Here is a 24686-nt window from a genome sequence, read left to right as displayed (position 1 = left end):
GTCCGGGGCAACAACTCATCTTCCTGCATGTATCGTTGGCCTTGGGGGCAGCCATTTGCTCTCCAGACGGGAGCTTTCTTATTCACTGGTGGGAACTGGAGGACCCAGAATGGATGTTGATGTGGCAACAAGGAAAGAGGCTATGTGAACACTCATCTTAATGCCATCAGGACCCTTAATCAAAGACCTATGAATTGTGGGTCCTAGAGTTTTGGATGTCCTACAGAGCTGGGGGCAGGCAGAACCTGCCCGGGTCACAGCAGCTCGGTTGGGCTCCCACCCAAGGCCCCACACAAGTATGGGAAGTAAATTGTTATTGGTCATGTTTTAATTCATCTATTTGATAAGACTCCTGACAGAAAACACAAGAGGGAGAAAAGGTTTCTTTGGCTCACGGTTTCCGAGAGTTAACTGGGTCCATGATTACCTGACCAGTGCACATGGGGAGAGCTTTATGGTGATGGGGGTGTGTGGCTGAGGTACTTCTTAAAATATTACGTAGGGGTGATCTGCTTCCCTGGATTGCACAGTAGGGTGGGTTGAAGCATGATTAATAAAAACTCAAGAGACAGATACTGGGGTTCAACCTGAATGTTGGAAAAGCAAACAGCCAGCCCTGGCTCTTACCTTGACCTCAGTCGGAAATGGCGATCCTGCCTCCAGGAGTCTCAGGAGACTGAGACTGTGAGCTGTCTCTCCCGTTTTATAATCCTCTCTAGTTCTGGAATTAAGGGCGTGCACCACTACCGCCTGGTTTCTATAAGCAATCTAGTGTGTCTACTGGGATTAAAGATGTGTGTCATTGCTGCCTGGTCTGTAAGACTGGCCAGTGTGGCTGCTTTTCTTTTCTGATCTTCAAGCAAGCTTTGTTTATTCAAATACACATGAAATGCCACTACAGTGAGCAGCCCAACAATGGCTGTCTGCGTGGAAAAAAGCCTGACTTGTTAGCTGTCTGGTCCGAGAAGTGAAATACCTCATGAGGCCCAGATTCAAGCTGATGACCCAGAAGTTTCTCTTAGAGTCAGACACAAGTCTTCGCCTTCACCGAGTAAGGCTGCAGAAGCTGGGCTCTGACGTCCGTGGAGGGGGATGCCAGCAGCCGGGTAGACATTCACCAGCGGGAATGGAAGCAGGGCAGGCAAGCAGCCCAGAGGAACATTCCTCCCCTCACAGTGGAAGGAAGTACAGCAGGAGGCACAGAGGTACCAGAGCGTAATGTGTTCTCTCCAAAGACACACTGTCCAGAGAGGGACCCGAGTCATCCAATGAGACCCTGGCTCCTGCCCTTCCACGCACACCCATCCACCAAGTCAGAGCTCTCGAGCTGTAGCCATCTCTGGGAACATCATCACAAACACCCCCAGAGCATGCTGTGCTAATCTAGGCATGTCCCATTCCAATTAAGGTTAACCGTGGGGCTGAGCAGCTCATTCAGCACACTGCCACACATGCAAGAGGATCTGAGTCCCGTAAAACGTGGGATCCGATGCCATGCGATTGTCATGGTGGGTTCCAGGCCAGTGAGAAAAACCATCTCAAATGAAGGTGCACAGTGCCTGAGAAATGAACGAATCCAAGTTTGTCATCTGACCTTTACACACCTCTGAACACATACATGTATACACATGAGCATATACCGAACCATTCCATATGCCTGTGATTCTAAGGGCTGAGATGGTGAGAATTTTATATTTTTACCATCTTATAGACACCGGGATGTGAAAGCCTTGCTCCATTTTTCTTGGAGAAGAAAATGAATGCAGGAAAACAACAGGAGGATGCGGAGACTCTGACGTTAATCCCCCAGAGGCCTAAGCTTGCGGTGCTGTTACCAGACATGTGGTCACAGTCCGTGCCCCAAGCTGGGCTCAGCCACCCATTCTCCATTAGCCATTAAAACAGCCAAAGGGGTAGTGAAAAGTAGAACAACATTTCTTCAATATGACCACATCTGGGAGGGTGGCGAGGGATCAAGTGATGTCCCCTCTTCAAGTGAGGTAACGATTTAAACAGAGGACAGAGTTATGTTTGTCTAGGCAGTCCCAGGCGAGGTATGTTCCTACCTATCATCGTTTTGGGGCTCCAGGAAGATCAGTCCCCAAGTTGTCAACACCATGGAATCTCTTTCCGAGTGAAAATTTCCCCTTCTGGCTGGATTATACTTCAGCGTTTTTTTTCTTCTCCCAGCATGAGATTCCTGGGGGAATTCCAGTTTCTGGGGGGTCCATTGTTTTAAGAGTCCATTAGCCGAAGTATATGGCACAAACATCACTTAGAATATTCTCATCCCTGCCAGGCAGTTTCCTTTGGACTCCAATGTGAACTTGATATTCTCAGCTGTGAGGGGACCACGGCCCTTGGTCACGAGTCCTCCTCTACCTGACTCCCTTGGTGTCTGTTCCCAGCATGACCCACACCACTCCACACTCTCCTCCCCTCAGATGGACTAGAACGCTCTCTGCTTCTCTCTTTGTGCCTCTTCTTCCCTTCGTTACCTCCAAGCTACAGTTCAGTTTTTTACCATCCTTTGATGGCTACTTCCGTGTGCCCAAGGCACCATGTGCTTTGTTAGCCTGATGCGGAGGAGCCTACGAGAGGGGTTAATTCACCTGTCTGTAGTCAGAGGCTGCTCGTTCGTTTCCCAGCCACCCAGAACTGAAATAACCACACAGAAACTGTATTAATTAAAACTCTGCTTGGCCTATTAGCTTATGCATATTTTTAGCTAGCTCTTATATCTTAAATTAACCCATCTCTATTAAGCTGTGCATCACCAAGAGGTTGTGGCCTACTGGCAAGGTTCCATGGGCGTCTTTCTCCTTTGGTGGCTACATGGCATCTCTCTGACCCCACCTACTCTCTATATATCTCTGTTCTGATTTCCCACCTGGCTTTACTCTGCTAAGCCATTGGCTGAAACAGCTTTATTCATTCAGAAGGACATCCCACATCACCTCTCCAAAGTTATCCAGCAAGTACATGGGTAAGGTTGTCATTTGGATCCAGGTCAGTCTAAGTTAATGCTAATCCAACTCTTTTGTGGATCAGAATACTGCCCACTTTCCCTTTACCCTAATCAAGCCCTTGTTCAAGGAAGTAAGTTCCCAAGGAGGAAAGAGATGCCCAATACCACGTTCAGGAGCATTTCTGTGAATCTATGGCCTTACAAATGAAAGACTCCAATCCACCCACCCTGTGGTGTAGGGCCCCTAAACACTTTGACATCTGCTGTTTCCCTTTGGGGTCCATCATATCCCTGTGCTGGAAGGGAGCCCTGAAATGTCCCTATTCTAGAGCTAAGAAAAGAGAAGGCGAGGGCACCTGTCCAAGGTCATGTGGCTGGAGGAAACTGGCCAGCTCCTGGGACAGTGCAGTGGTTATATTTCTAGTTACTGTAACCAAGTACCTGACAAGGAGGGTGTATTAGTTTTAGTTCATAGTTTAAAGGTATACCGTCCATCATGGTGGGGAAAGCATGTCCACAGGAGCTCCAAGTGGCCAGTCACGTTGTGTCCATGGTAGGGAAGCAGAGAGATGAATACCAGCAATCAGTTTGCCTTGAATTTCAATCTTTACCTTAGTCTGTCTTGGTTCTGATCACATTTAAGATGGGTTTTCCCGTCCTTAGTTAACCCTTTCTGGAAATATCTTCATAGACACAGCCAGAGGTGTGTTTCCATGGTGACTCTAAATCTAGCCAAGTCAATCACAATGGACTTTAGGCAAACCATTCAGGTCTTTCCAACAACAACTATGCCTCTCACAGGTCAGAGCCCTCAGTCACAGGTCTGTGGTCCTGGCTGTGGAGGAGAGTCCTCTGGAGGAAGGAAAATAGAGGAAGAAGCAAGCAGAGCCGTTGAGATCCTTCTCGGCAGCCGGTCAGAATGACTGGAACAGACTCAGCAGCAAATAGACGAGTGTCAGTTATTAAAGCCCAATTCCCTTAAAAATATAAACTGTTCTTTCCAATGATCCTAAAACTCAATGGGTGTCACCAACCTTCATTCTGAATCTCAGGATTCCATGACGATCAGGTTAGGCTGGGATCAGCAAGGGTTCTATCCTGAGCCTGGCTCTTTCGGGACTCAGTAGCCAATCTCTGTGGGGGGTGGTTGGCCAGTGGTACAGGACTGGCTTCTACTGGGAGGCTCATCTCTGCTCTCCATGTCTTTTGTTGTCTAGCAGGCTAGCCTGGGCTGGGCACAAGGCACTGAGCAGGGTGCCAGGAGAGCCAGTAGAGCACACTCCAGCCCGGGAGTCAACCCTTCATCTTCCTTCAAATCCTATTGGCTAATGCAAGTTTCAGAGAGGAGGAAGCAGAGATTGCCTCTCAGTGCGAGGAGCTGGAGGGAGGATTCCATTGAACGGGACAGGGTACAGGAAGGGTGGAAGACAGTGGCTGCTTCCCTAATGGGACTAGTGGTGAAATCACCCTCACCATCTCTGGGTTTCTGTGATGTCAGCGGAAAGCCTGAATAAGTGCCTGCCTAGCGTAGCAAAAAATAGAGTTGAGTTCTAAGGACCCGGGAGATCCTGGGGTGCTGCCAAGAGTTGGAGCTGGGACAAGTGAGATGTCAGTGTTTGCCCACTCCTACTTGGTATCGAAGCACTTCTTTGAGTAGCTACTTTGTCCCAGGCACTGTGCTGGGTGCCTTAGAACATTCTCTTAGTCAAGCCTCACATGAATCCTTTGTGGGTATATTTTCACTCCTCCCCATTTGATAGCAGAGGAAACTGAGGATCAGAGTGTTCAGTAAACACACTGCAGGTCGTGCAGCTTGATGGAGGGAGGGTACGGCCTGTAAATCTTGTACTGGGCACAATGCTTAGATGCAGACAGAAAGCTAGGGATGAGGCTCAGGTGGTAGAGTGCTTGTGCCATATGTATTGAATTCAGCACTGCATCGACCCACACTTGGCAGTGCACATCTGCATTCTCACCATTCAGAGGACAAAAGCACCAGGATCAGGAGTTCAAGGTCATCCTTGGCTCGATAGTAAGTTCAAGACCAGGCTGATGCATAAAAACTCTCTCTCCAAAAGTGGAGGGGTTTGTGAGATGATTCAAGCCATAAAGTACTTGCTATACAGTCATGACAACCTGGATTTGATTCCTAACACTCATATAAAAAGCAGGCCAATGTGGCACGTGCCTGGAATCCCAGGGTTGAGGAGCCAGAGACATGAGGATTGCTGTGACACATTGGTTATTCTAGATAAAGCACTGATCTCTTGGTTCAGTGAGGGAGCTTGTCTCAAAAAACAAGATGGAGAGCAATAGAGGAAGATACATAGATGCTACTCACACATGTGCATGCTTACCTACACATAGATACACAAAAATGAACTCACACATGTGCATGCTTACCTACACATAGACACACAAAAATGAACTCACACATGTGCATGCTTACCTACACATAGACACACAAAAATGAACACACACATGTGCATGCTTACCTACACATAGACACACAAAAATGAACACACACATGTGCATGCTTACCTACACATAGACACACAAAAATGAACACACACATGTGCATGCTTACCTACACATAGACACACAAAAATGAACTCACACATGTGCATGCTTACCTACACATAGACACACAAAAATGAACACACACATGTGCATGCTTACCTACACATAGACACACAAAAATGAACACACACATGTGCATGCTTACCTACACATAGACACACAAAAATGAACACACACATGTGCATGCTTACCTACACATAGACACACAAAAATGAACACACACATATGCATGCTTAACTCCACGCACAGACACACCACCATGTACACACCACTTGTGAACACAGGCATATCATTGTGCACACACATGTGCATACTTACCAGCTCACAAACATATACATCACCATGCGCACACACATGTGCATGCTTTCCTGCACACACACACACACCACCGTGGACTCACAGACAACCCATGTAGTACTGTTAGTTTAATGTGCCTAGCAAGCCCACGGCTTAGCCACGTGGAGCTTGACTTCCTGAACCACTGAAATGAAAGAGGAACTGCCTGGGGCATTCTGGTCCCCCGCTCCAGGTGTAAACACTGGCCTCTTGCTTTCTCCCTCTCTGACGAAGCCTGCCATGTGGTCAGAGGGCTCACAATTCTCCACTCTGCTTAGCTGTCTTGTGTCTGGTGAGGGACAGGCAGTGCTTCCCGGGGTTCTCTGCATTAGATACACGGATTCAGCTCCATTCCTGCTGCTGGAACACGGGTCCCTGGGGCAGCTTTGGTTTGGAATCATATGCATGAAAACAAACCTAATGGGTGGGAAGTTTGTAATCCCTGTTCTTTGGTTCCTTGTCATCGAATTGGCTGTAGTTTTGCCCTGCAGTGTGGGTGCTGGGGAGGGAAGGAGGGAGGAAGGCGGGGGAGCCTTGAGACACTGGCCTTCTCCAGGAAGCAGTTATGCCTCTACCTAGTTCCTGCTACCTGCTCTCCAAGGAACTGACCTGCAGATGTGAGAGGAGAGTTCAGAGGACGGTGGGGCTGCGATGGAGCCTTTGCAGCCAGTCTGACCTGGCAGAGGAGAGCTGAGAATACACATCCGCTAGAGACATGGGAGACACTGAAGCCGATGCTCAGTGTGCCCATCCTTTAGACACTGTGGTGTGACATTGTCATCTGCAAAGTACACACACACTTAAAATGCATAACTGACTTCACACACACGCACTCCAGTCTTGTAAGTGGTGTTGTGGAGATGGCTCAGTGGGCTAAAGAGCTCACTGTACAGGCATGAGGCCCTGCTTGCATCATGAAAAGGTAGCCCTGGTGTCTACCTGTAACCCCAGCACGGGGGTGGGGATGGGGGTGGGGATCCTGGGGGCATACTAGCCAGCCAGTCTTGACAAATCAGTAAGAGATGGAGAACAATTAAGGAAGACACCCAAAGTCAACCTCCAGTTTCTGCAGGCACACACACTCAAGTGCATGTGCACACACACAAATCTCAACCTATTTTAAGTAAGATTGTGATTTTTGTATTGGGCCTCATAGCTATGTTGGGGAGCATGTGACTGCCTATTAGGGAACAGTGAAGGGGCTGGAGAAAGAGTGCCCTGGACATGGACGCTGGGCTCAGAGCCCACCACTGTCTGGCTCAGTGTAACCCAGCCTCACAGAGTGGAACACACACACGAAATCGCCTGGCTGGATTTGCCTTCATCGGGAACCAGGCTCATGTAATCCTAGCTGTTGCTGGTAGATAAACAGATGGGTGTATGTTTCCAAAGAGGTTTATGAGCTAATTACTAGGGAGGTGGACCTTTGGATAGCAGCTGGCAATGTCACTGTTTTAGAAAACCAAGTCGGTGGCCGAAGCTTTACCTCTTCTGTCCTGTGAGCCTGCGGAATAGAAAGGCTTTTTTTTCCTATGTACCATACCCCAGGCTTGAAGTGGCAGGCTTCAGAGCCAAGTTCTAACCTCAGAGTGCCCACAAAGCCTCCCTTGGACTTCCTTGGGCACAGTCACACACATGAGTAGCTGGCAGCAGAGGGGCATTGGGCACCTGCTGGCTTCCTTTCCTCCTTCCTGGCTCACATGGTCCGAGCTGGAGGAGGCTTGGGACACGCTGCCATGGGAACACATGATAAACAGGCAGTTAGGGTCTGGAACAAGTGTCAGGGGCAACCCTGGTCAGCTGCTTCTCCATCTGTGAAATGGGGATAATGTCAGCAGCTCCCATAGGTGCTTCCATAGGACCACATTTGAAGGAGCAAGCAGAGGAGGGACACGGCTTGATGTCTCTTTGATGGAGGCTGTGGCTGAAGACGCCTAGGTCCTTCAATAGGGTACCTATACAGAGAAAAGATATGGCCTTCTCTAGGGGACCGGTGGAGATATGAGGATGTTTGAAGTAGTTTGGAAGATGACTTTGTAGCCCAGAGGACAAAGAAAGAAAAAGCGGGTAGCATCCTGTCAGCCTATCCTGAACTCTGAGCACTTGTAACCTGTCTCTCAGAATCCGCTTGGCCAGCAGCCAGCTGAGCTTCAGACAGGCCACACTCCGGGGCTGGCCTGCTGCAGCCGTCTTGCTGGACTGTGGCCTAGGTAAAGAGCCAGCCCTGGGCTGCCAAGGAAGCCACAATGTTCGGTAAACACAGAGGCATTTGTATTCCACCCTGTGTGTGTCAGGCACGTGCGTATACACACGTGTCTCTTTAGCTCACGTCACAGGGTCTGGGGAAACCTTTCTTGTTGGGCCTGTTGAAGTATGAACCAGAGGGATGCTAGCAGGTTTTGAATCAGCAGCTGTGGCTAGAACCACCAAGCACTCTGGGCTTGGAAAAGCATTTGAATCCATCAGGTTCCTTCTCTGCTTTAGGTTCTGGCAAACGTTTCGTCTCAAGTCTTGACTTTAGGATGGAAGAAGCAAGTACCTGAGAATTCTGCTCTCTAGGCTCCTTCCTGCCTGGCTAACCTAGGAATGGTCTGGAAGCGGTGGTGCCAGATGGCAGTTCTAGGATTGTGGTGATAACGTTTGGGACATGGTGGACCCATAGCCCGCTGCTTCCTGTAGCCACTTTCTGACTCCCGTGGGTGATGGATTTCTCTTTTACTGTGGCTTCAGAGTTGCTCATTCTTCGAGAATTCTTCTTCTTCTTCTTCTTCTTCTTCTTCTTCTTCTTCTTCTTCTTCTTCTTCTTCTTCTTCTTCTTCTTCTTCTTCTTCTTCTTCTTCTTCTTTCTTCCTCTCTACCTCCATGCGACACTCCGGGGCCCTATTGTAAAGTGGGTTATGAATGGCAGTTGTTTGCTGGGCCGATGGGAAACTCGAGTCTGTGGGAGGCTTTGGACCCTGCGCTAGGGTTTTATATCTATCCTCCCTAGCCCCGAGGGCTTGACCTGGCCGACTGCGTATGCTTCAGCCGTTTTCAGCTGTCGATCTGATAATTCTTTTCACCTGTGAAAACAACTGGCCGTCTAAGGAAGACTTTTCGACTTCTCACTCCAGTGGCTCAAGCGCAGCCCAGAGGGAAGGGGTGGGGTGGAGGAACTACCCCTCAGTGTGGCTTTCTTCTCGGGTTTAATTCCCAGTGTCGTTATGGATTCGAATTAGAGTATCCAAGGACGGGGCAAGCCTCTCTTGCATGGCTGAGCCAGGCAGTGAGTCTGGCTTGCTGGGGAAAGGACTCCCTTAGTCCTCACAGATATAGGGTTTCTGGCCAGGGAATACTGCGTTTGAGGTTTATGGAGGGGCGGAAGAGTGTGAGCTGTCCCAGTCAAGATCCCGCAGGGGCACATGGCAGGGCTGCTGGGGCAGGGGCCCTCATTGTTGGAGGTTTAGCTCCTCCACACTCAGCAAGATAGCCTTCCAAAAGCAGATGTGCACCTCCCAGGGTTAATCTGGGAAGACATACTTCCTTGCAGGGATGGGGGTGTCGTTGGGGTCCTCAGGACTCCACCAGGTTCTGGGGCGGGAATTAAGACAGAATCTTCATGGCTTCCTATGGTGCCTGAAATCAGGCCTCTGAGCCAAATTAATGAAAATGTCCGTGAGCCTTTGCTGAAGCCTGCTGAGGGTTTCTGACATCAGCAGCACCATGTGGCAGGCAGCCTTGTTTGCCCATCTCTGCCTCACTAGAGCATCGGTAGGGAAGGTGCCAGTCACTACGAGGTCTGAGTGGTGGGAAGGGGACTGGATGAAAGAATGAGGCCCCAAGAAGAGGGTGGCTCTGGAGGTTCCTGGAACAGAGCAAGTGGATCCAGGGCCAGTCTTCTTTACCCTCGGGAGGCTGCAAACCTCTACTTGGCAGAGAAGCCTGATAGTAGTCTATCCCAAGGGCTGCTGATTCTAATATCCTGGGATGTTCAGCTCTCTCCTGTTTCCCGACTGTAGAGACAAGGGCAGCTCAAGTCCTCATTGAGCAGGAGCCTGGGCTCTGCGGCTCTTTGAGCAGCAATCAGATCTTGTCTGGTGTCCTCAGACAATGCCTCCTCCAAGTGGCTCACTGCTCAGCACACATTGTGCCCAGTTGCTGTTATTTAGTCTTCTGTGTTGTAGAACTTTGGGCTGCTACTTTCCTGAAATTATGCTTAACACTCTAGAGCTGGAGAGATGGCCCAGGTAGCAAGGAGCTTGCTGTGTCAGCATGAGGACCCGAGTTCAATCCAGCTGTGGTGATTCCTGCTTAGAATTCCCACACTGGTCAGGTAGAGACAGGTGTGACCTTGGGACTCATGGATTTGTGAGTGCCAGGCCAGTAAGAGAGCCTGCTTCCAGACAAGACGGATAGAACCCAAAGAATGACAACCAGGAGTGACCTCTGGCCTACACACATATAAACACACAAATGCACACACACACTTACACGCTAGGGTAGACTTATTTTTGTAACACCTTGAAGTGAACTTAATGTCACATCCCTCTTTGGATTTTACACAAAGCAGGGCCAGACTGATTCCCCTACCCTAGTCTACTCCACCCTAGTCTACCCTACCCTATGCTACCCTAGCCTACCCTGCCCTATGCTACCCTTCCCTACCCTCTGCTACTCAGACAGAAGCTGATTCAGAGTCACGGAAGAATGCTGCTTACTGACTTGTCCCCCATGGCTTGCTCAGCCTGCTTTCTTATAAAACCCAGAACTGCCAGCCCAGGGGACCACCCACAAAAGGCTGGACCCTTACATCAATCACCAATTAATAAAATACCCTATAGACTTGCCTAAGCCCAATCTTATGGAGGCATTTTCTCAACTGAGGAGCCTTCCTCTCTGATGACTCCAGTTTGTGTCAAGTTGACATAAAACTAGCCCAAACACCAAAATCTCATTTTTCTACCGGTTTGTGTTTTTTTTAGTTGGTGTCTTTACTTAAGTAGCATGTGTGTGTGTGTGTGCGCGCGCGTGTGTGTGTATACGTGTGTGCATGCACAGTAAATTAGTATAACTTCCTGACGTGTACTCAGATTGTGTGCATGTGTGTGCGCGTGCGCGTGCGTGTGTGTATACGTGTGTGCATGCACAGTAAATTAGTATAACTTCCTGACGTGTACTCAGATTGTGTGCATGTGTGTGTGTGTGCGCGTGCGTGTGTGTGTATACATGTGTGCATGCACAGTAAATTAGTATAACTTCCTGACGTGTACTCAGATTGTGTGCATGTGTGTGTGTGCGCGTGAGTGTGTGTATGCGTGCGTGTGTGTGTATACGTGTGTGCATGCACAGTAAATTAGTTTAACTTCCTGACGTGTACTCAGATTGTGTGCATGTGTGTGTGCGCGTGCGTGTGTGTGTATACGTGTGTGCATGCACAGTAAATTAGTATAACTTCCTGACGTGTACTCAGATTGTGTGCATGTGTGTGTGTGTGCGCGTGCGTGTGTGTGTATACGTGTGTGCATGCACAGTAAATTAGTATAACTTCCTGACGTGTACTCAGATTGTGTGCATGTGTGTGTGTGTGCGCGTGCGTGTGTGTGTATACGTGTGTGCATGTGTGTGTGTGTGCGCGTGCATGTGTGTGTATACATGTGTGCATGCACAGTAAATTAGTATAACTTCCTGACATGTACTTAGATTGCTCGCCCACCTCTTTTTCTTCAGCACCGGTTGTGACAGCGTGCCTTTTCTTTTTGATGTGCAGGGTCCTTGTGGGTGCACCAAAGGCAGATTCCAAGTACAGCCCTTCAGTAAAGTCCCCTGGAGCAGTGTTTAAGTGCCGTGTCCACACCAACCCTGACCGGAGATGCACTGAACTGGACATGGCTCGAGGTGAGTAGACGCCATTATCAGCATAGAAATGGGGTCGACACCTTTGTCCTTTGTTCTGTTTGTACTTAGGATGACCTCATCCTTCACCTGCCTGCCCCCTCTCCCTCCTTGCTTCCCTGTCTTACAGATGTAATCAAGCCCCTGTTAGTTATTAGGCACTGGGATATGCCAATGAATAAAGCAAATAAGGAACCTGTCATTCTTGGCCTTGTAACCAGTAGCTTGATCAGACATGAAAATAAACAAGAGAAGTCCAGAGGAAAGGTGTATGTTAGGACCAGCTCTCTATGGGCGGTTAGAAGAGGCCTCCTTGGGACCTTTCTGTGTATGGAAGGTGACCAGTCAGTAGGTAGCTGGGGAGGTCCAGGAAGTGAAGTCTGCAGGCAGAGCAGCGGCAATGTCACGGGTAGACCAGATGGACTGGTTCTGCTCCAGCTGCACACACAGGGAATGGCTTGTACAAGCATTGCCTTGAGGAGACTGAGATCAGTGAAGGGGCAGGTGGCTCACCCACCACTCCCAGGCCTTGCTTTCCCCGGTGCCCTCTCTCAGCGAGACCTTTTCACCATTGTGTTTTACACAGAGAGGACTGCGGAGGTGACCCAGTTGGTCAGTCTTTGCTATGAAAGCAAGTGGTTCTGATGTGGTTGTGTGTTTCTGCAACCCCAGTGTTGAGGAGGTGGAGGTGAGAATCCTTTGGGATCAATGGCCAGTCAATGTAACTGTGAGCTCCAAGCTCAGTGAGAGACTCGGCCTCAAAGAATTAAGTGGAGGGCAATTGAGGAAGACCCCTGGCATCAACCTCTGGACTCGACATGCATGAACACACACTTTAGTGAATACCCTTAACATGTATGCACATAGACAGACATGTAAACCTACACACATGATTGCACACCTCCAACGTGTGCACACACACAAACACATGAGTACACACCCCCAACATGTATGCACATAGGCATACATTTAAACACACACATGAATGCAAACCCTCAATGTCAACACACACACACACAAATGCACACCCTCTATACATATATACATGCACAAACATAAACACACATTTCCAACATGTGCACACACACATGAAAAATTGTAAACATCCATTACAGAGCACAAAAAAAAATCAAAGAAATGTCCTGATTTTCTCATCAGAAGAGGAGTTTTGTCCATGTGTGATCTGCTGTGTGAAATGTTTGGTACAGTGACCTCTCAGACATCCATGAGACACCCTTTTCTTCATGGAGATCTTTGCTGTGGAAGAAGAATGACTGAATTAAACGGCAACATTTGGTCACAAGTTTCTATGGAGTTGACATTTAAGTTACAAAACCTTGAGCCCGCAGGCCCACTCTAGGAAAAGCAGCCAGCCGTGCCATTCTCAACCCACCTCTGGCCTCTCTTCCCACCAGGGAAAAAACGAGATGAGCCCTGTGGGAAGACCTGCAGGGGAGACCGAGATGAAGAGTGGATGGGGGTGAGCCTGGCCCGGCAGCCCAGAGCAGATGGCCGTGTTCTGGTAAGACCTCTGGGGAGAGGGTGACTTGGGGCAGGGTGGCACCCTAAGAATGAAGGACTCACTCCATTGGCAAGCTGGTTAGCACAGAAGCCAGAGCACAGCTGCTTTGAGGTGTGTCCAGGCTGCAGCTTCAGGCGCGTGCACCTGTGTGCAACAGCGGCAGCTGTGTAGGTGGCCCAACACAAAACCGTAAAGTCACTTCAAACATTGCGAGATGCGTTTATGATATTTAAAAGTAACTCAGTTGCGTGGTTCTTATGTGTGAACCTCACTGGTGACAGTCAAAGGCTGACATGCCTAGGACTTGCTTTTGTGTTTTCTTAGACTCACTGGGCTGAGGGTGTAGCTCAGTGGTAGAGTGCTTTCCCAGCATGCACGAACATTGATCAGTCCCAGGAGACATTAGGAGAGAGTGGGGGTGGGGAATAGATAGACAGAAGTTTGTAATTTCATTTACTACCTAAGTATTTTTGTGTATGTCTTTAGGTTAAGGTATAATTTACATAAAATACACGAATCTTGAGGGTTCTAGCTTGGGTTTTTGGCAACTGCACATGTCTGAACATCCCAGGAAGTTCTCCGGGTCTTTATCTAGTCAACCCCGCGAATCCCAGAGGCAGCCGCTGCCTTGCGAACATTGCTGTTGGTTTTTCTAGAATTTCACGTGAATGAAATTCTACCATGTGTTGAATTCCTGGGACAATCACAGTGAAGGGAGGGAATTGACTCCTACAAGTTACCCTCTGAAGTATATACACACAGACAACAGACAAATGTAATTAACAAGAACCTCCTTGACAGAGCTTGGTTATGAACCATTTCTCTTTCATCTTTACACTCTCCTGTTGCGGTATAAGCTAAGGCACTCAGGCATGCACACCTCACAGCCTGGTGACGTTTCCACACATGTACTTCCAAGAATCCCCATAGCCAGCACCCGAGGGCTCCTTGTGCTCTTTCCCTGGTGGCTGATGCTGCATAGCAGGATCCACTTTAGAGGACCCAGCTTCTGCCCTCAGCTTTCCTCGAAGGCTGTAGGAAGATTTGTGTTTTACAAATTCAAGGTCAAGAAGGGCATCCAGCTGCTGCATCTCAGGGGTTTCCTTTGGACCACAAGCTGTCAAAGCTGGGGCTTTCGTGGATGTTTGCTCCCAGGGGAAATGGGTTTTCCTCAAGGATATGGGCCAAAACTTCCCAGACCCCTCTGGGGAGCTCTGTTCTCTGCCGATCTCAACCCCACCTCAGCACACTTAAGAGCCCCTCCCCCATTGCTGGGTCCTTGGGAGAAGGAAGCAGCTGGATGCTGTCACTAACATTACAGCCCCCCCCCGCCCTGCCCAGACACTACTGTAGGTCTCATTGAACAACCCCCATGTCTGCTGGCCTTGGATTCCAGTCCTTTAATCCCTGTCTCAGCAAGCCATGGATGATGGCCAAGCCACCACATTCCTCTAGAGATGGTGGCCTGACCCCACGGGGTGACTCAGCCCCAAAGGGCCAGAATCCTTGTCTGCCATTCTTGGGAAAGAGAGGGGGATAAACCAAGTATGTATATTCTCCAGAGGGGACCGAAAGCCGTGACTCAAACCAAGAGAGAGGACAAGGTAACCGGAGACAGTAATGCAGGTGATGCCCCTCCTGGCAGAGTCTAGAGATAGCCCACTCTACCAAGATACACTTCCTTGGGGATGTGAGGTCTCAGTGTGGCTGAGAGCTTTTTTGCAAAGGTGCAAGACAAAGACTCAGCTCTGTGCCCGTTGGTACAGGACTGGACCCAGACTGGGGTCTTAAGCGATAGTGAAGAACTTGGCACAGGAATCAAGAAGGCAGGGTTGAGTATTCACAGGAAGTGGTGCTGTGGACAATCATATCTAATTAACTGAGTTAAATTTCTGTCTTACACACTGATTGTACCATTCATTTGGCAAGCCACCCCATATAGGTGCTGGAGAAGGAGAGGCAGGCATGGGAGGGCATCTCCAGTTCTCACATCTCTTGTCCTGCTTTAGTCACGTATGTATAACATGATGTAGCACCTCAGCCTGCAAGAGTCTTATACGCCCCGAAGATTTAGACACTTTCTTGGGGCATGTGTGTTAGTGATAAGTGAAAATCTCACCTTCCTGCTAAAATCAGGAGATAGCGCCAGAAGCGTGTGTGAAAACATGGTTGGACAACAGAGTCTCTAGAATTCTTGATCCCGCAAATGCTGAACTTCGCATCCATTGACCATGACTCTCTCCCTACACCCCCTGGCTCCTGGTAACCATCATTCTAATTTTGAAGTGCTTGGCAATGTCAGATCCTGTTCAAGTGGAAGCAGGCTGTAATTGTCTTTTTATGATGGTTTCTTTCATTTAGCGCAGTGTCCTCACGGCTCAACTCTGCTGTAGCATGTGACAGGATTTATTTCTTTTCTCTTAGGACCAAGTGATATTTTAGCACATGTGCACACCATATTCTCTCTGTTCACTCGCTGATGCATGTTTATGTGGCTCCTTGCTCCTTGCCGTTATGAATAATGTTGCTATAAACATCAACAAAGATTTGAGACCTCATTTTCAATTTCTTCTACACACACACACACACACACACACACACACACACACACACACACACGCAGAAGTGGAATTATCAGATCATGTGATAATTCTACCTTTTATTGTTGGAAAGACCTCCATACTTTGCCCCTCTAAAGTGCATGAACTATTTTGTGTTTGGCCAGCATGCAGAATGTTCCAGGTACATTTGTTCTTCTGCCTGCCATTGTTGTCTTGTGGTACTGAAGATAGAATCCACAGCCTCCGGCACACTGAGCTCATGACCTGTTGCTGAGCCACACTCCCAGCCCAGTCCATTTACTTTCTAAATAGTGGCCATCCTGAGGAGTGTGAGGTGGTATTTCATGATGGCTTGTGTGTATATTTGTTATTTAAATCCATTTTCTTTTTCTTTAATATTTCACTTTTGCCTGTAAAGTCTTTCGGGGAGGCAAGAATTATTTTTTAAATTAAAGGTAGAGAAGGCATTTGAGCCTCCAGGAGAATCTTGTAGCACTGGATGAGACCTATCTCCCTAGGGATACCGCCTTTGATTTCAAGGGTGGGGGTGAAGAGGAATGGCTGCTTTGAAAGAGAACCTGCTATGGATTTCAAAGCAAAGAATAGAGGGGCACTGTTGTAGAATATTAGTTGAAGATATGCTACATTTGTTTATGCTGTGGAACATTATTTAATAATACAAAGATGTGCTGCATTCTTTTATGTTGCATTTGTTTAACTCCGTGAAGCTGTGATTCTTTGCCTGTCTAAAATATGTGATTGGTCTAAGAAAGAGCTGGACAACCATTAGCAAAGCAGGAGAAAGGATAGGCTGGGCTGGCAGGCACAGAGAATGAATAGGAGGAGAAATCTGGGAAGAGAGGATGGGGGAGAAGAAAAGGAGAGGGGACATCAGGGGGCAGCCACCCAGATATGCAGCCAGGCACAGAGTAAAAAGAAAGGTATATAGAATACATAAGGTAAAAGACCAGAAGCAAAAGCTAGACAGGGTAATTTAAGAAAAGCTGGCTAGAAACACAAGCCAAGCCAAGGCTGGGTGTTCATAAGTAAGAATACATATTTGTATATTTATTTGGGAGCTGAATGGTAGGCTCCAAAGAGTAAAGAGTAAAAAACAAAACAAAACAAATCAAACAAACTCCAGGGAACTTGGAAAGCTATGACAGGAAGTGAATTGTCTCAACGCCAAATGGCCATATCTGGACCAAAGCTGGCAAGACCTAGGATGTCAAGCTAGCCCATCAGGCTGACTTTGGCTGCTCATCTTGGCTATGTGGATAATGTGGTTCCTTCCAGTTTCCCCAGGGACCGAATGATCCCTGAAACAAATGCTGCATCAGGACTGAAAGCAAGTTCCTTCCATTTCCACTCTGCTCTGCACCCCTGGAGTGCAGAGACGGGGTTCTCAAGAATAGGGGAGGAGGGCTGGAGATGGCTTAGGCAGTGATGTCACACAAGCACGAAGACCCAAGTCCATCACTCTGGGGAGAGACACAGTGGACCCCTGGAGCTCACGGCCAGTCAGCCAGGCCAAACTCGTAAGCTCTTCCAAAAAATAAAGCTGGAAAGCAGTGGAGGGACACACACACACACACACACACACACACACACACACACACACACCCTATTCTGGAGGGCAGCTAGAACATTCAGAACCACCATCTCTCCTCATCAGAGCCGCCAAGCCTTAGATAACAAACTATATCTAAACTGCTCAGTTTTTCTGGGTGGAAGCAGTGCCTTCCGGCTCTAACTGCTGTTTCCTTTCTAAATGTCAGGGCCCTCTCCCTCTCATCTGTACTTCCCTTGTGTCCAAATTTCTTCAAAGCCACTGGGGTCTGTTCCTGTGAGTACCCCTGTCGCTGTTTCCTGGTTTGGCGTATGCATGTGAACGGGCGCTTTGCTGAGATCTGCAAAAAAGTGCTTAAGTCATGAGAACACACTCTGCTGAGTTTTATTATGTTAATAGTTGCCAATATTCCCAATACTCCCAGCACCTTACCACCCTAGAAACCCTTTCCCTGTGTCCCCCAACTGCCACCAGCTGCAGGGTGACATCCCAGCCTCACTTTTATCCTGTGCCCACCACACATGTCTTAGTGGCCATAGCGTGGCCTGGCTGTGCGTGGTGGACCTGGAAGCATGACAAAGGCTTGGCCTTCTGTGCACAGCAAGTGCAGGTGTGTGAGGGCGGCAGGGACAGACAGGCATTTGTGACCAAGCCACCCTCAGGAAGGACGTGCTGTATTCACACAACAAAGAAGGCCTTTGAAGGAAATTGGACATTTTCTTCCTATTTTTATTCCTTGGGAAGAAAATCAACCCTTCTAACTTGAGATGTGTGAGAGGCTAGAATTTGGGGTGATGGTAGGTCCTCAACCCCTTCCTAGGGTGAGAGGCTCAGATTTGGGGTGATGGTAGGTCCTCAGCTCCTTCCTAGGGTGAGAGACTAAGATTTGGGGTGATGGTAGGTCCTCAGCTCCTTCCTAGGGTGATTTGGATGCTGAATTTAAACAGGATATTGCCTTCTGGACTGTTCTCTTTTCTTCTTTCTCCTCCCCCTCCTACGTCTCTTCCTCCCTCTCCTCCTCCCACTTTTCTCCTCCTCCCTCTCTTTTTCTTTCTCTCCCCTATTACATCTCCTCCCCTCTCCCTCTCGTCCTCCCTCTCCTCCTCTCTCTCCTTATCCTCTTCCTTCTCTTCTCTTTCTCTTCCTTCTTCTGTTTTTTATTCCTCTTTTTCCTCTGTCTCTTCCTTCTCCCTATGCTGTTTCTTCTTTCTCTTTTCCCCTTTCTTCTCTTATTCCTCTTTTTCTTCTCTTATCTCAAAGCCAGGCCTTTGTTCACACTCCTAATCACACGCTATATATTGTTAACACTCTTAATCACACACTGTACCTATTCACACTCCTCATCACACACTACACTTTGTTTACACTCCTAATCACACAATGTACGTCTGAGCTACTCCCATGGCCCAAAGCAAGCTTCCTGGAAGTTCTCTGCTTCTCCATTCTCGCTGCCCTCTTCCCTTCCTACCACTCACTGCTGCTTTGTAGTTACCCAGAGTCCTGTTCTTTTTATACAGGATGCAGGTCAGACTGATGTGTGTGTGATGATGATCAGGCTAAGCACAGTGCTTTTCTTCCTGTAATTTATGTTCAGAGTCCCTTTTTGTTTTCTGGAGTGGGGCCCGTCTTTGACCTTTGGTCTCTGTCCTCCCAGAATACTGTAAATTAGATGAGTGTAAAATGTAGTATTTGGGTCTCTTAGGCATTCTCCAAGGTCACTCCTAAACATTTTATGGGATGGAAAGCAGACAGTACAATAAACACTGAGTGATGCTGTCCATGTGTCCAGTTGGCTGCCAGACCACACGGCGATGAACTTCGGCCTCTCCAACTCAGAACGCGATAGGTAACTAAGGCTCTCAAGTTGGACTGGGTCCTTCAGCTAGAATAAAGTCCATTTACCCGTGAACTGGGTGATCTAAGGGACTCACATTTGGAGACTGCAAGAACTAAGTCAGAACCTCCCCCTGCAAAAAATCAGTCAGCCCTTTATATCCGTGGGTTCTGTGTCTGTGCATCCGACCTTTCCTACCCACGGGCTGTGGAGTTGGTATCTAACTAGTGATTTAACTAATTGTGATCAGAACTATTTTTTAATCTGCCTATATCCTAAGCATGGCCCGACCTTCCCCTTGCCATTGTTCCTAACAGCATGCTCTAATGATGTCTGCAGTGTTTGCACTGTAAGATGAGTGTAGAGATGGTTTAAAGTATGTGGGGGCTGGGGAGATGGCTCAGTGAATAAGGACAGCCTGTTCTGCAAGTGCCAGGACCTGAGTTCTAATCCCCAGCACCCATGTTGAAAAACATATGCCTGTGCATGACTGTAGCCCCTGCATGGAGTGGGGGAGCAGACAGATTCTGGGAACTTTCTGGACAGCCAGCTTAGCTGCAACTCTGGGTTCAGTGAGAGACCCTGTCTCAAGACAGTAGGGTATCACACACATATGCCACACACTCAAGGGTAGCTATGTGGAAGTGTGGGACAATAATCCTCATGGTCTTTCCCCGTTTCTCACTGCATGCTGTTTCCTTCAGCTGAGAGATGAGAAATGAGTGGGTTTTTCTTTGTGGTTTGTTTGTTTGTTTTCTGTATAAAGCACGCATCACATGGGGAGGAAAGATGGTAGCATGAAGTGGGAGCAACAGCCAATTGGTCTGTCACTGACTGTCTCAGACACGGCTTGTGGGCATGCTCAGATCTCAGTGCCAGGCTGAGGGTGTCACAGGGAGTGTGCCCTCTATTGCGTCTGGGCAGAGTGGCTTCTCAGGGACCCTGGTGGCAGCCTGACTGGAGGGAAGAAGGGCAGAGATGACAATGGGTGGGGAAGAGCCAGCACTGGGAGGCCTTGGGGTCTCTCCAGCTAGGTGCTAGGGCCTCATGGGAAGGGCTACAAGAACCTCCAGCGGCCCTGCTTCTCAGGAGGAATCAGGAATCTCAGCACGGGAAAGGCTTTACAGAGAGATGAGACTCAGGAGGACGTGCTCCAGTCCTGTTCTCAGTGCTTACTATGCTACTCAGCGCTCCCGTAAAGAGATGAGGGTTCTGGGCCAGGGAGACGGCTCGGTGGGTAAAATGCTTGCCGTGCAAGCATGGTGACTTGAGTACTGTCCTCAGAGCCACATACAAAGTGGGAGGAGACAGTTGGCTACACCAAGCTGTCCCCTCACCTCCACACACATGGCAGAGCCCTGACTCGCCATCATTCTCACACAATAACAACATATTTTTTTAAAAAATTAAGAAATTATCTTAATCACTGTTCTATTGCTGTGGAGAGACGCCATGACCAAGGCAACGCTTATGAAAGAAAGCATTTAACTGGGGCCTTGCTTACACTTTCAGAGGTTTTGTTGTGGAGGGAAGCATGGCAGGAGGCAGGTGCTCAAGCAATAGCCGACTACATCCTGATCCAGAGAGAGAGAGACAGAGACAGAGACACACAGAGACATGCAGAGACACACAGAGAGACAGAGAGACTCTGGCTTGGCATGGACCTTTGAAACTGCACAGCCCACCCCCTGTGACACACTTCCCTCCAACATGGCCACACCTTCTGATTCTACTAATCCTTCTCAAATAGTTCCATTCACTGGTGACTAACCATTCAAATATATGAGCCTGTTGGGGCCACTCTTATTCAAACGACCACAAATATCCGATCAGAAATGGAGGGTTTTGTCATCTCCTCTTGGGATGGCAGAAGTCAAAGGCTGACCAGCATCTTGCTGAATGTCATGACTCACTGAAACCCTGTGTAAAGGAAGCTGACCGGCAGGTGCTTCAGACGGTAAAGTGTCTGCTGGGTAAGCCCAAGGACCTCAGTTCAATCCTCAGCAGCCATAGACAAAAGCCAGCCTGGTGGAAATGGTTGTAACCCCAGCACTGAGGTGGTTGAGTCAGGTGGATTCCCTGGGATTTGGTGGTCAGACAGACCCTCAAGCTGGATTGGACTCTTACTAGAAACTGCTCAGCTCAGTGTCTCCTCAGATGCTGGACCCCAGCACTGAAAAGCTACTCTGGAAAGCAGGATGAGGGCCACCCGTCCCTAAGGGTCTCCTCGTTGTCCCATTTGTTTGACACTATCATTCATCCAGCCTCCACCCAGAGCCTTCCCTCTGCTCCCCTCTCTGCTGCTCCCTTCCTGGTTCAGGTCTCTCCTCCCAGGACTCTTTCTGTCTGGCCTGTGAAAGGCAGTTGCTGCCTGGCAATGGAGAGTCATCTTCACTAAAGGTTGGGGGATACAGTGGTGTGCACTTCCCAAAGCTCGTTAAGGCCTTTGAGATGTGTGTTGCTGGGCACTAAATTACTTCAGTAGATAACTTCCGGTTATGGGTGTGCATGCTGAGTGTCTCTGCAGGTCAAAATCCAAGAATAATTTCTCCTCTTCCCAATGTCTCCTCGCCTTGTCCTTCTCTTCCTTTAGCTTTCCTGTTCACCATTCTTCCCCTGGAGCCTCCGAACCTCTCTCCATTCTCACGTCCTCTTTCTGGAAGCTCCTTCCTCTTATGCCCAGTGTGGAGAGTGCTGTACCACCATTGCCCTCTGCCTGGAAACCACTTCTCTCTCTCCAGACTCGAGGCTACTGTCTTCTTTCATTCCGCCCCATGCTCAGTTCCAGCTATGATAGTCTTTTTTTTGTTTTTTTTTTTTTTTTTTTTTGACTCACTGTCTCTCTCCTCCCAGTGGCCTGCCAGGCGCTCGTTCTCTTTTATTCTGCTTTTCTTATACACTGATGTGAACTTTCTGTTCTTACTCCCTATCTGTCCCTTTAGGCCTGTGCCCATCGTTGGAAGAACATCTACTATGAAACAGACCACATCCTGCCCCATGGATTCTGCTACCTCATCCCGTCCAACCTCCAGGCCAAAGGCAAGGAGCTGATCCCCTGCTACGAAGGTGAGTGGGGATTAGTTCCCCTGGTGCCCTCCTCATTGGGTGACTTCCACAGCCCCCAGCCTCTCCCTCCACATCACCCCCTTAGCTTTTCCTTGGATTTCCATACGCCAACAGTGAGCAGGGTTATCTGTCCCCAGATTGATTCTGGCGTCAATTGAAGCCGTGTCCAGGGAAGAGGCATCTAGAAAGGGGACAGTGGTCCAGGCCCTATCCAGGCCTGCCTACTCCTGGCACAGACCATGGTGCTCTTTACGATGTCACAGAGACAAGCTTTAGCCAAGTGGTCCGGTGCTTCCCTGAGGTGTCGGCACTGATGGTTTTTATTGGGTCTTGGGAAACTCACTGTTCTTTTCTGGACCCAGTTTTCTTATCACAAATCTCAAGAACTGGTTCACAGTGCCGCTGCAATGTCAGGATGGTCACTGGACTTCCACATGACTCCTGAATGTTCTAGGCTGGGTAAAGGGACAATCCAGCATCCATAAAACAATAGTATAGCAGAAGTTTGTCGCCCAGCTCCATCATTCAGTCATCTCGTGACACCCTCCTTCTGACTCTTGTTGAGTGTCCAGGAACCAGACAGTGATACAGCCTTTGGGTCTGAGGAACACATGGTATCAGTCAGCTATCACTGCATAACAACACGTTTTCATGCCAAACAATAATAAACATGGATCCCCCCCCCCCCACACCTCCACTTAGGATGGGGTCCTCCAGCAGAGCTTGATGGGCTCTGGCTGCAGGTTTTCTTCAGCTTTATCCTCCATGTTCCCTTCTGAGACCAGTGAGCACACGGATATGCCGTGAGTGCGCAGGGCGCACTTGGGGTCTTCTTCAGTGCCCTGCTTAGAACTGCAGATGCTTGGGCAAAACTTGATCATTCTTTAGCCAGTTGAGACTGAGCTTTAGGACATTGGGTTCCCATGCACCCATCTTAGCACTTCCTGCATCCCAAACCACTCACGGGTCCCAAACACATAGAACAGACATAACTTCAATTTGTAGCCAGAGGCCACCCTTGTAAGCTGAGCCCCAGCTCTGTGCGTAGCTGCACGCGTGAGAAACCGACATTTGTGGTCATTTGCCGTGAAGACTCTCAGTCCTTATGCAGATGTAGCTAACTGACGCCAGGCTCAGTTCAGGAACTCAGACCTCGTGCTTCCTCGATTTCCTGACTCCATGATCAGATGAAGCCAGAGAAGACATTAGCAAGTTTTACTCCCACCTGGTTTTCTCTCTTAAGGACAGATACACATTCTAATTTGTACTTTGGCAAAGAAAACAGGGAGGGATGGGGCTGGTCTAGGGAGTCCTGGGAGGAAGAGCAGCTGCTTAAGACAACTGAGGACTGGACAATGGTTCTGTGTTCTTGGGTCTGTAAAACGAGAGGGTTGGTGATGCTCAGATCTCTCTAGAAGACGACGGGTGAGAGGGGACTAGGCAGGGGGCAGGCCACAGTGAGAGGGGACTATGGGGGGGGGGCGGAAGGCAGGCCACAGTGAGAGGGCCCTTGCCTGTACTGTTGGTTTTGGAGACCTCCACTTCCCTGTTCTGAGCTCCAAACAAAGCCAACTTGGGCTCCTAAAACAATCACGATTTTCTCTTAATGTGGAAAATCTCAGTGATGCAAGCTCCCTGTTGCAGGTGGGGAATCACATTGTGGTTAAGGACAATGGAAGCATTTAGTGTTTAACAGAACCTTTCAGAAGCTGCCCAGGCCGGCTTGCTAGGCATCCAGGTCCAGAGAGATAAGCGTGGTTATACAGATAAGCATGGTTATGCAGATAAGCTTGTTATGCAAGTGGGAGTTTCACTTGGTGATTCGCGGTGTGGAAGGTGCGTGAGCCGGTGTCTGGAACAAAGCTCAGAACCCCAATTGCCAGAGTCTGACTCTCACCTCCACAGCGTCCTCTCATTGACTACTGATGAGGATGTCAATTCTGTCTGCCTTAAGTGATCAATACTTTTGAGTTCTTAGAGCAGTGCTGGCATATAGCTGCGAACATGGAATATGCTGAGCGTATTACATATGGTAACATGCTTGTTAGATGCCAGTGAGCTAGGCACTAAGCAAGGCTTATTAATCACTGTAAGGGGACTGTTTCAGGGATAGAGCCTGGTTAGTTCTCTTTACTGCCCGGTAGCCGTCAGATAGACAAAAGCCGACAGATACAGTCTCAGAAGAGAGGGCAGTGGAGCACAGGAGTAGAATAAAGAAGAGAGGGGGAGAGTATGTGAGGAGCGAAAGAGACCCAGTGGGCCTAGGGAGGGATCCGAGGAAAGGGTACGAGCACATGCATGAGGGATGGAGAGGTGGCTCAGTGGTTAAGGTACTTGCCACCCAAGCACGAGGACCAGGGTTTAGGTCCCCAGATGAA

General features: G+C 48.8%; 1 protein-coding gene across 1 annotated transcript in view; it reads left to right on the top strand.

Annotated features, from left to right (window-relative positions):
• The window catches only part of Itga9 (integrin subunit alpha 9), a 307991-nt gene that overhangs the window by 6657 nt on the left and 276648 nt on the right, over positions 1–24686 (top strand). The window contains exons 2-4 of the mRNA XM_075964201.1: positions 11631–11758; positions 13171–13277; positions 22185–22308. Of these exons, the coding sequence (XP_075820316.1) occupies positions 11631–11758; positions 13171–13277; positions 22185–22308 (359 nt within the window). The remainder of the gene's footprint in view (positions 1–11630; positions 11759–13170; positions 13278–22184; positions 22309–24686) is intronic.

Source organism: Microtus pennsylvanicus, chromosome 3 (assembly GCF_037038515.1).
Source record: "Microtus pennsylvanicus isolate mMicPen1 chromosome 3, mMicPen1.hap1, whole genome shotgun sequence".
Taxonomy (NCBI): domain Eukaryota; kingdom Metazoa; phylum Chordata; class Mammalia; order Rodentia; family Cricetidae; genus Microtus; species Microtus pennsylvanicus.
This window is presented reverse-complemented; position numbering and strand designations above follow the sequence as displayed.